Below are 12,426 nucleotides of genomic sequence, written 5' to 3'. Positions count from 1 at the left end.
GAGGCTGCCTGACATGCTTGGGCTTAGTATTTCCGGGACTTTTACAAGAAAAGTAAGAGAGCAAAACTGTGATGTTTTAGATAACCACAGACACAATGATCCGGTTTTATAGTAATATATAGTGAAATCTTAGTTTACAATACAACATGGGAATCTGTTTCCTGTGTATCTCAAAAGGTGCATGGTATTTCTGAGATTGATCAAAGTTCTAAATCTGAAGAAGAAAATCAAGTTGTGGCTTGAATGTGTGTGTGTGTGTGTGTGTGTGTGTGTGTGTGTGTGTACGTATATATATATTTTTTTAATCAAAGTGGGTTTTCTCCCAGACATCAAAGAACTTCCCTGTTGAGAAGTTTATATGACATTCATGGAGGTGCTTACAGTAGTCTTTACCTATGGCATCATTTTGTCACCATTTAAAAATGGCTGTTGGCTTTTGAGGCAAGTAAGTGAGCCACGTGAGGAAACTTTTGAACTTTGTGCAGCTCAGTAGCCAGTCATACGGACTTTGATAACTTTGATGGCCGGCTTCACAGTGTTTGCACACAATCGCTGACTAATGAGGATCATTAAACTCCCCATGTAGACGTATCCAAATGGTGTTTGCCTCTAACCTCCGAGCCTCTGTGTGGCTGGAGAGGTGAGGACGGGCCCTTTGTTGACTTGTCAAGCTGTTGAGTTTGCATTACAGGCCAGGCAGCGCATGACCCACTCTATTTATTTCAGTGTTTTGTGCTGGGGAAACAGGTAAAGAAATCCTGCCAAAAATCCTCCTTCTGCATGTTTTTATGAATAACACCAGTGTTTATAGCAGCTAGAGCCCTCTGATCAAATCCTCCAAAAGATGTAATGTTAGCAGCATGGAGCCATTGTGGGACCCAGCTGTGGGCGGTGTTGGTTACTCTGAAGACATTGCTAATTCAACAGAGAGCTCTGGAGGAGAGCTTACTATTGCAGTTAAAGAGGAGGGAGAGTGCCACTAACGGAAAGAAGTACAGAGAAAGTGCTGTTTAGAAGTAGGAAACAATAAAGATCGGTGGTGGAGGCCAATAGGAACCCAAAATTATTTTTACAATGATCATATTAGGTTGAGTAATGATAGCTTATCTCACAAGTGATGAGAAATTATATCATGTGATACTGTTTATGTATTTTTTCTGTAATGTTCAAAAGTAAAGAGATAATAAAAGAATTGTTCTCAAAACTGTGCCTCCAGTTACCACAAAAGCAACTGAGCAGCTAGAATCAAATAACTTTCAAACTCTGTGAATTTTCTGGTGAAATTCAAAAGAGTTGGGAAAGACAATTCACTTGAGAGCCCATATAATACCAATCTAACCTCTTGGAAGCAGAAAATTAGGACGTGTTTTGTCTCATCAGCACTGAGTTACCCACTTTTATTTTTTTTCCTTTTGCTACTCAGAAAATTTGAATGAGAAATATAAGTATATAAATCAATACATAGCAGATTTAAAGGGGAAATTTAATTGAACTGGAGGAATATTTGGCATTTTGGAAGGATTACCTTTATTATGAGTTATTTTCATTAAAAGACCATTTCTCTGAGTTGAAAAATAAGATTTGTACAAGTAGGTATTTCTGAGATTTCAGGTACTGCCCCATAAATTGATCAACAGTCTGTTTACATCCATTGGCTGCACTGCTAATGCTAAACCATTTTCATGGGCACCATTCACAGACCTTGTAGGAAAGGGAAAAATCTAAGAAGAATAGAAAGAGAATGAAATGGGATTGAGAAAGAGTCAGGCAAGGCAAATAATATTCATTATGGGTTTGGTATAGCTTAAAACAACTTAAAAGCATTTCACATAAAATAATGAAACCTTCATGATGTGTTTGTACCTTGCATTGGTGTCGTGATCATTCTTGGTCTAAGAATGAGTAGACAGATGAGGAATTAGAATCCATGTTGGCAAATAGAAATCTCAGTGGTCTTGGGACTCATTAAGTAGTGTGGAAGGAAGGTAGGCAGGAAGGAAAGAATAGAGGAAACTGACCTATTTTTAAATATTTTAAACAGGCAAAAAATATTCAAAAGTAAAATAATTATTCTGTAGGAGCATTCTTCCTGTAATATTAGGCATTAAACATATTAAAGTTGATGAACATGTATCAAGACACTGTGTCTAATACTGCAGATAATTCAAAGACAAGTAAGATAGTACATACCTTACTCCTAAGGAATATACCACCTAATGTGAGTGATAAAGACAGATATACACACAGTTAGGATACAAAGCAGCCATGGATATTGTATATTTTTGAGAAGGCCCAAGACTGTTATTTCAAAGAAAATACCTGAGAGCGTTTGTTATAGATGATAAAATTCAAGCTTTTATGTGAAAGTTAGAATTTTGGAAAACATATCATTACAAATTGACAGCTCCTCAACAATTTAAGAAATTTTTGATGAGATGATGGTAACACCAACAAATATGATTTTTTTAATATTATATAATGTATAAATATTTGAAAGATCTGCATAATTCAGTGAACCAATATTCCAGATCACCAGTGCATGATGTTATAAAATCATGCATTGGTAAAATATCTATTCAAAGTGCCAGACAGATCAATGGACTTTAATATAACAGAATATCAAAAGCTTATTGATATGGTTTTAGATTGCACATTGCAACTAACTTGTAGGAAACTGCCACTTGCTTTTCATTAAAAAAAATGCTACCTGTTAACGTGTAACGGGTTTGTTATTGTTATCTTTAAATGAACTCTCTAATTATTTTTAAATTTCTCAGTTTCAATTTTTAATATGGTAAGTGTTGGCAGATATACTGCACATAAACAAAAGTTCTTTATGTTTCTCACTAATTTTTAGATTGTAAAGGGATCCTAGGACCAAAAAATTTGGGAATTGCTACTTTAGAATTTCTTTTAGTAAGGGTCCACTGGTGGCAAATTCTCAGATTTTGCTTGCCAGAAAATGTCTTTATTTCATCCTATTCCTTTTTTTTTTTTTTTTTTTTTGCGGTACGAGGGCCTTTCACTGTTGTGGCCTCTCCCGTTGTGGAGCACAGGCTCCGGACGCGCAGGCTCAGCAGCCACTGATCCCATGTGGGATCTTCCCGGACTGGGGCACGAACCTGTATCCCCTGCATTGGCAGGCGGACTCTCAACCACTGCGCCACCAGGGAAGCCCCTCATCCTATTCTTGAAAGATGTTTATGAAGACAAAATTTATTTGCCTTTAGCATATTGAAGATGTTATTCCACTGTCTTCTAGATTTTAGCATTGCTGTTGAGAAATCAGCTGTCACCTGTTTCCTCTTTGAAAGTAATTGTCCTTTTTTCCTTTGGGCTCTTTTCAGACTTTTCTCTTTGCCTGTGATATTTTATCTTTTCACTCTGATGTGTGTATGTATAGATTTCTTTTTATTTATCTTGCCTGGGATTTGTTGGGCTTCTTAAGTCTGTGGATTAGTATCTTTCATCAGTTCTGTAAAAGTCAGATATTCTATGTTAACATTTTACCTCTGTTTCATTCTCTTTCTAGAATTTAGATTAAACAGTACTAATTAGACCTTTTTATTGTATTTTCTTTGCCACTCCAGGCTACATTCTACATAATTTCTTCTGTTCTATTCAGTTTATAGTTCTCCCATCCACTGAGTTTTAAATTTCAGTTACTGTACTTTCCATTTCTATAAGGTCTGTTTGGATCTTTTCAAATCTGCTAGATAACTCTGTGTAACCTCCTATTACTTGCAGATAATTTCCAGTTTTGCCTTTTATTTTTTTAAACGCTGTAAGCAGAGTTGTTTTGTAGTTGATAATTGTAGTATCTGCGGTCTTTATGGGTCTCTTTATACTGTCTGTTATTTCTTCTGGTTCTCCCTCTTGCAGCCTTGCTTCCTTATATGTTTATCTTTGATTCTGTGCTGCTTTTTTCCTTAAATAATTGTCTGTATTAATAATATGAAGCCTAGATTTTAAGTTACTTCCTTTCAAGATGATTAGTGCTGGGTACCTAGGTGCATTACAAGTCCAAATTACTTTAAATATGTTGTCCTGGACCACCAGAGTTGAGAATTCATGAGATCTGATTCATTCTTACCTAATTGGTATAGCCTGTTGGGAGTCCTTAATGTGGGGAGGGAGTTCTATAAGACATTCCACTTTGACAGGCCCTGGGCTTTGAAACCTGTCCCCTGTATCAAAACCAAAGATCAGATTCACCTTATACAAATGCCCTCAGAGTGAAACATCTGTGTTCTACTTAACTCTCTGGGTTCCTGCTTTTCCTTTAGTTTTGGTTCCAGCACCCTTATTTTATTTTATTTTATTGTTAATATCTTTATTGGAGTATAATTGCTTTACAATGTTATGTTAGTTTCTGTTGTACAACAAAGTGAATCAGCTATAAGTATACATATATCCCCATATCTACTCCCTCTTGAGCTTCCCTCCCACCCTCCCTATTCCATCCCTCTAGGTGGACACAAAGCATCGAGCTGATTTCCCTGTGCTATGCAGCAGCTTCCCACTAGCCATCCATTTTACATTTGGTAGTGTATATATGTCAGTGCTACTCTCTCACTTTGTCCCAGCTTCCCCTTCCCTGCTTATGTCCTCAAGTCCATTCTATACATCTGCATCTTTATTCCTTCCCTGCCACTAGGTTCATCACTACCATTTTTTCAGATTCCATATATGTGCATTAGCATACGCCAGCACCCATATTTTAAACCATTATGGGAAACTGCCTCCCAGAACAGTGTTTTTAAATTTTAGTCTAACCATAAGAATAAGGAGTTGCTTGCCCTATGGATATAAATGCCATAGTAATAACTTGGACCTCTCATCTTACATGTAAGGCAAACCTCACTCAGTAAGCACAGAGGGACAGCAGAGTGTAGTTGTTAAGATCACGGGTTCTGAAATCAGGCTGCCTGGGTTTAAATCCTGGCTCTGTCTGTGAACTTGCGCAAGGTACTTAATCTCTGTGCCTTGGTTTCTTCCTCTACAAAAGGAAGATAATATCAGCACTTGTTATTTCATTTGGTTGTTATGAGGGTCAAGTGAGATAGGCAAGTAAACATTCAGCAGGTGCCGGCATGCACTTGGCTTTCCAGCACTCACAACAGCTGGGAACTTGGTTACTACTGGATCAATATTCACTATGAATTACATTAAGCATCTATTGAGTGTCTCCTGGACAAACAGCCCATGTTAAATTCTCTTGGTCTTTGGCTACATTCGAGTTAGGAAGGTGATCACACTCGCGTGAAACAAGTGGAGAGCAAGTAACAGCACTATTTATTTGCTTGTATAATGATGGAATTTTTGAAATACTGTTTTATAGTCTTCTGATCAGAATAGCAAAGAATTGGTGCTTTGTAGGGGAGGTGTTTTTCTAAACAAGGACTTTGAGAAAGAGGCCCTGTGTGGATTGGTCATGACAGTGCTGAGCATGACATGAGCAGTGGCCATGACACTTCACATTTGTACATAGTTCTTGACGTGTTCCGCCCTATTCAGGTTCTCACCATAGCCCTCACAGGCAACTATCTTTATTTATACTTTGTTGATCAGAAAAGCAAGGTCTAGGAAGGTCAGTGTGGGATCGTAGGAAGAGGTAGGTCAGTGCAGCCTATTTTAGAGAACAGCTCCAGATTCCTAATAAAGGTGAAACTTTATGCCTAGGAATATAGCCCAGGGAGATTCATCACCATATTTACAAGTTAACATGTAACATTTACAAGGTGATACATACAGTCAGTAGGGCAATGGGCAAAAACCCTTTGACTTATTCATACTATGGAATACTATATAGTAATTAAAATAAGTAATATATACCGATAAGTCAAGAGCATAAAACTAAGTGGGCAACTAGTAAACAAATAAGTTCTAGGGATCTGATACACAGCATGGAGATTATAGTCAACAATACTGTATTAACAAATGTCAAGGTTGCAGGAGACTAGATCCAAACAATTCCCTTCAAAAAAAGAAATGATAATTACGTGGTGTGATAAAGGTATTAGCTGAGGCCACTGCAGTAATCATTTTGCAGTTTACAAATGTGTCAAGCCAACACATTGTGCAAACTTACACAATGTTGATTATATCTCAGTTACAAAAAAAACTAGGTGAGGAAAGCTAGTTGCAAACGATAAATACAGTGTGAATTGTTTGTATACTTGAAACACATAAAACAGCGGTACGACATGCATTGTTTAAGGGTATCTGCAAAGGCAGAAAAAGTTCAAAGAACAAAAATTTAGAAACACAGCTCCCGGCTGGAGGACAGTGGTTCCTTCTGGAGGAGGGAGGGAGGGAGACCAGAAGCAAATATGTTTTCTCTAAACTTGAGATGATATCCTTTTTTCCCCTCAAATAAAGGCACTTTGTAAAAAGAAAAGAAGAGTTTCAGAATCAAATAGACCTCGGTTCTAAGCCTGCCACCCATTTACCCAAATTCCTTTCTCTCTCTAATCCTGTTTCCTCATCTATAAAACGGGGTCACTATAACTTCTTTGAAGTTGTTGTGAGGACTAGATGAGGTGATGTATGGAAAGCACCTAGTATAACATCAGCTGCTTAGAGGTGCACAGTAACTAGTACTTTTATTTTTTTATTTTTTTTAACATCTTTATTGGAGTATAATTGCTTTACAATGGTATGTTAGTTTCTGCTTTATAACAAAGTGAACAGCTATACATATACATATATCCCCATATCTCTTCCCTCTTGCATCTCCCTGCCTCCCACCCTCTCTATCCCACCCCTCCAGGCGGTCACAAAGCACCGAGCTGATCTCCCTGTGCTATGTGGCTGCTTCCCACTAGCTATCTATTTTACATTTGGTAGTGTATATACATCCAAGCCACTCTCTCACTTTGTTGCAGCTTACCCTTCCCCCTCTCCATATCCTCAAGTCCATTCTCTAGTAGGTCTGTGTCTTTATTCCTGTCTTGCCCCTAGTTTCTTCATGACTTTTTTTTTTTAGATTCCATATATATGTGTCAGCATACGGGATTTGTTTTTCTCTTTCTGTCTCTGTATGACAGACTCTAGGTCCATCCACCTCACTACAAATAACTCAATTTCGTTTCTTTTTATGGCTGAGTAATATTCCGTTGTATATATGTGCCACATCTTCTTTATCCATTCATCTGTCAATGGGCACTTAGGTTGCTTCCATGTCCTGGCTATTGTAAATAGAGCTGCAGTGAACATTGTGGTACATGACTCTTTTTGAATTATGGTTTTCTCAGGGTATATGCCCAGTAGTGGGATTGCTGGGTCGTATGGTAGTTCTGTTTTTAGTTTTTTAAGGAACCTCCCGTACTGTTCTCCATAGTGGCTGTATCAATTTACATTCCCACCAACAGTGCAAGAGGGTTCCCTTTTCTCCACACCCTCCCCAGCATTTATTGTTTGTAGATTTTTTGATGATGGCCTCTCTGACTGGTGTGAGGTGATACCTTATTGTAGTTTTGATTTGCATTTCTCTAATGATTAGTGATGTTGAGCATTCTTCCATGTGTTTGTTGGCCATCTGTATGTTTTCTTTGGAGAAATGTCTATTTAGGTCTTCTGCCCATTTTTGGATTGGGTTCTTTGTTTTTTTGATATTGAGCTGCATGAGCTGCTTATAAATTTTGGAGATTAATCCTTTGTCAGTTGCTTCATTTGCAAATATTTTCTCCCATTCTGAGGGTTGTCTTTTCGTCTTGTTTATGGGTTCCTTTGCTGTGCAAAAGCTTTTAAGTTTCATTAGGTCCCATTTGTTTATTTTTGTTTTTATCTCCATTTCTCTAGGAAGTGGGTCAAAAAGGATCTTGCTGTGATTTATGTCATAGAGTGTTCTGCCTATGTTTTCCTCTAAGTTTGATAGTGTCTGGCCTTACATTTAGGTCTTTAATCCATTTTGAGTTTATTTTTGTGTGTGGTATTAGGGAGTGTTCTAATTTCATTCTTTTACATGTAGCTGTCCAGTTTTCCCAGCACCACTTATTGAAGAGGCTGTCTTTTCTCCATTGTATATTCTTGCCTCCTTTAACTTTTACTTTTAAACGACTTACCCCAGGTCACATGCCGGCCTATGGAAGACGTAGGGTTTGAACTCAGATATCCTGGCTCTGAGCCTAGTTCTTCTTCCCCGGCATGGGTTCTGTGGGTAAGACAGTGTTAATGAAGAGACAGAGCAGCACGCAGCTCTAATCACGACTTGGCGACCTCACCAGGGAAGGAGCTGGAGCCTCATCCCCCACTGCCTGACATCTCGGCCAGCCGTGACCGAGCAAGTGGAGAAGCAGGTTGCGGAAGGGCCTTAACCCTGAGCTCCATCGCTCTCTGGACTCTCCAAAAAGTCTTTTGCTGCTAGAAGAACCAAGTGATTGTGCGATCATGTTTTTAGCTACCTGGCTTGACTCAACTATGTGTTTTGACTTTTCCTTTTCTCTCTTTTGTTGACAGTGTCATCAGCAAAGTGGTCCCAGCCCCCGAGGCTAAGCCGGCGCCTTCTCTGAACAGACCCAAGACGCCACCGCCCATGCCAGCCCCCGCCCCTGTCCCCGTGCACGTCACCCCCGCCCCCGTGCCTTTGCCCCTTCTGGCCCCGGCCAGCACGCCCCTCACCGGGATGCCCGCTCCGGCCCCCGCAGCCTCGGGATCTGCCAGTTCCAAAGCCCCCGTCCGGAGTGTGGTCACGGAGACGGTCAGCACTTACGTGGTGCGCTACTTTCTATTTTTTGGAGTATTTAAGAAACAGCCACTTAAGAGCTCACTCCTTCCTCATGAAAATGTTTTCAATTAAAAATGCAGCGTCAGATGAATCATTATTGAACCTCAGAGGCAATTCTTTATGACTGGAAAGGCATTTTCATTGCACTTTCAAGCTTTCAGCTGAAAAGTATTGTTAGGATGTTTGCATATTTAGTCTCCATAAATAATGTCAGAGCATTGTTTTTCTTTATTCGGCATTGTTTGGGAAGATGACTATATACCTATACACAGCACAATCAGTGTATAAATATAGAGGTGAATAGTGATAGTTAAACCCCTCATTGACTTTCTTGATCAAGCAGTGATTCACTTAAGAGTATAATTTGTGTGATATACACACGTCTGATGGGCCAGCTGCTCTTTCTGGGCAGCAGCACTAATTATAGTAACTCATTGGCTAAGGTCCAGAACATACCAGGGCCTGCAGAGTGAATGGAAATGAACTTTTAGACACAGAGCTTCCTGAGTCCAAGCCTGTCTTCAGGTGGAAAAACTCACCTTGATGAATGAGTTCGCACGGTTGTCATGGAACCGTTTTTATGTGTTCTCCCCATACTTACTAGTATCAGATCTTACTCAAGCCCTGAATTCAATCAAGTAATAAAGCGCTTACATAAATATGTTCTTTGAGCTCTGTAGAGTGACACATAAACAGGTGACAAAAAGATATCAGGCACATAGAGGTCCTAGCTGAGCTGACACAGCCGAGATCACCAAGTATGTGGACTGAGATCTGTCAGCCTAGTGGCGGTTCGGGTCCTTCTGAATAGATGGGACTGGAGGGTGGCGGGGTCAGACTCCTGCTGTTGTTGTTATAAATCGTGCAAGTATTACATCTCTAAAGGCATTTGGGAAGGAAACTTCAATGAATCATTAAGTATTTGAGGCACTATAATGATACGAAGGATAAGAAGAAAATCTCAAAAATCTTCAGAGAGGATATAAAGACATGAAATATTAACAGGAAGAAAAATATTGGCCATTCAAGACAAAAATAGAAGACATGGTACAAAAATCTGTGATCGTCAAATCAGTCCATTCAAGGACCAGTTGCTACAGGTGTTTAATTGAGGCCGCATCACCCCAAGATGGGTTAATCGGGGAGGATTTTACACTTAATCTCCCCGGCCTCCATTTCTTCAGGTGTAATTAGCGGGTTGATAGACTAGGTGGTCACTGATTTCTGATTCTCCAGCGGATTTTTGAGTTAACTCCCTGGAGATGGATCAGATTTGCATAGACAACATGGATGAAAAGCCTTCTGTCTCCTCAGAGACACTTTGTAGACAGAAGACAAAATGTGTGAATTGAAGGAAAGACACAGGCTATACAGCAAAAGGGCTGATTTTGTCACTGCCCAATCTGTGACATTGGAACTGTCACTGACATTCCCTTAGCTCCAGTCTCCCCATTGCTAACCTAGCCAAGCGTTGTTTTAGGATGATGAAACCAAGTAAGACATTTGAAAGAACTTAGTAAACCGTGAAGGGCTGGGCGTTAGTTATTATGGGTGCTGTGGTAGATTTCTCATGTCACAGGGTCACGGCCTCCTAATTTCAAGAAAGGTCAGCCAGCAGCAGGACTGGCCATGCATGGCAGCTTCAAGGCCCAGGGCGCTGGGCCAGCCTTCGCCCCAGACAGCTGGCACGTGCTAACTGGTGGTCTCTCCCCTTGAAACTAGAGAGGACCGAGTCAGGGATGTAGCTGCCCACAGATTTGTTGAGGAAGCCTTCACATCAGCATCCTCTGCCTCTGTAGAGACTGTTTTGAGAATGGTCAGCCTTAAACTAGTGCATCAGTGGAATGCAGTATCTCTGCCCCCCCGTACACCCATCACACACACAGAGAGCCATCTCTCCTGCACATCTAGTCAGTGTTGTATTTTAAAGTACCAGAAGAGACCATAGCTTGCAAAATAAACTGAATGAAATTATATGCTGTGTGACTGGAAAAACTTTAGAAAATTATCATTCCTGGTTTTGAATGCCCGTCATAGAATTGTTTCTTCCAAATCGGTCTTGTTCATGTGGAACTTGAGGAAGTTGTTCAGTTAGGGATGCTTCTTATTTGGAACTGCTAAGTTAAGTAAAGCAAAGTTCAGAGCACAGCATTATTTGTTGCAAAATAACATGAAAATGTGTGGCTCTTTGGCCTCCCGCGCGTCCCTTATTTCATTTGCCCTTTAGTTGATTGTACTTTACTGAAAATGTCATAAAGGGAATGGAAAGTTACTTAGTAACAACTCTTTTATATCCTTGATCTTATCAGCTAGTTCAGGAGAAGGGTTTGGCTAATAAGTAATAAGGCGATACATGCACATTGGCCGTATTTATTAATTCCAGGCCTGTGAATGCGATGGAGGAAACAACATTGAGTTGAGCTCAATAGCTTTCAAAAATATTTGTCATTACTTCCATGAAAACCCTAGTCATTCAGGATGTGTGTGTTTACAGTATTTCTTTAGATAAAAGTGGCTGTAGGTCATATTGCTTACAGAAATAATGATAAAATGCTTTGTTTTTATGACTTACAAAAGAGAGTTTAAAATATTCATTAGAAATGTCTTGGGAGTTCCTTGGTGGCCTAGTGGTTAGGATTCTGGGCCTTCACTGCCGGGCCCTGGGTTCAATCCCTGGTCGGGAACTGGGATCCTGCAAGATGAGGGCCAAAAAAAAGAAAAAGCAATGTCTTATCACTGAACCCTTAGTAGCCATGTGCTTTTTCAGGTGATCCCAGAATATCACAGCTTTACTAAACTGTTAACTACTGGGTTTTTTGTTTTTGTTTTTAGTTTAATCTGTCTGTGTAGTAGCTTCACAGTGTGAAGTAATGATCTTTATTGTGCCCTTTTTTGGATACTTCCTCCTCAAAGCATCTCTGTTTTGCTCCCTCCCCTGCAACCCCAGATCCGAGACGAATGGGGGAACCAGATCTGGATCTGTCCCGGCTGCAACAAGCCCGATGACGGGAGCCCCATGATTGGCTGTGATGATTGTGACGACTGGTACCACTGGTGAGTCCCCATCGTGGCCCTGGGGGGAGGGGCTCTGCACACGGGGTATGGGGGTGCCTCTGGCCCGTCCTGGCTTTTCCTCCAGGGCAGTTCCTCTCCGGAGAGCAGTGTACGGAGCAGAATCACTGCCGAGAGAAAGGCGTTCATGTGAATTGCAAACATCACGAGTCTTTGGACTATCATTATTCAGCCTCAATTCCAAATGTGTTGCTCAGCTTATGTATCCCCCTGCTTTAACAAAGGAAGAGGAGCTAGAGGGGGTTCCCTTTCCTTCTTGCCAGTCGTTTTCTGTAGCAGCTGCAGCGCTTGATGGCAACGCTAAGGGAACCCCCGTAAACGTGTCACACAGTGCAGAAGTGAGGGGACAGCTTGTGTGGTTTCTGCGCCTCTTCAGCGCCCCCCCAAAACCGAAGAAACACCATCGAAATGCATGCAAACAGCCTTCCCGTTTTATCTTGAAAATATCAGATATAAAAAGATAGGAGTCCACTTAGTCACGTGCTATATGATATCTGAGATAAAAACAAAGCCGTGGCTCAGAAGCATTAGACTATTTCTGGCTGAAAGGATGAATGAGCTAATTAATTTCTCCAGCGGGGCCTGGAGAGGGGCTTTGTGTAAGGTGATCACCCACACGCCCAGCA

General features: G+C 40.5%; 1 protein-coding gene across 1 annotated transcript in view; it reads left to right on the top strand.

Moving 5' to 3' along the window:
* The window catches only part of TAF3 (TATA-box binding protein associated factor 3), a 152,236-nt gene that overhangs the window by 138,419 nt on the left and 1,391 nt on the right, over window positions 1–12,426 (top strand). The window contains exons 5-6 of the mRNA XM_004281705.4: window positions 8,461–8,716; window positions 11,676–11,782. Of these exons, the coding sequence (XP_004281753.1) occupies window positions 8,461–8,716; window positions 11,676–11,782 (363 nt within the window). The remainder of the gene's footprint in view (window positions 1–8,460; window positions 8,717–11,675; window positions 11,783–12,426) is intronic.

The sequence above is a fragment of the Orcinus orca genome, chromosome 2 (genome assembly GCF_937001465.1).
Source record: "Orcinus orca chromosome 2, mOrcOrc1.1, whole genome shotgun sequence".
In the NCBI taxonomy this organism is placed as follows: Eukaryota; Metazoa; Chordata; class Mammalia; order Artiodactyla; family Delphinidae; genus Orcinus; species Orcinus orca.
This window is presented reverse-complemented; position numbering and strand designations above follow the sequence as displayed.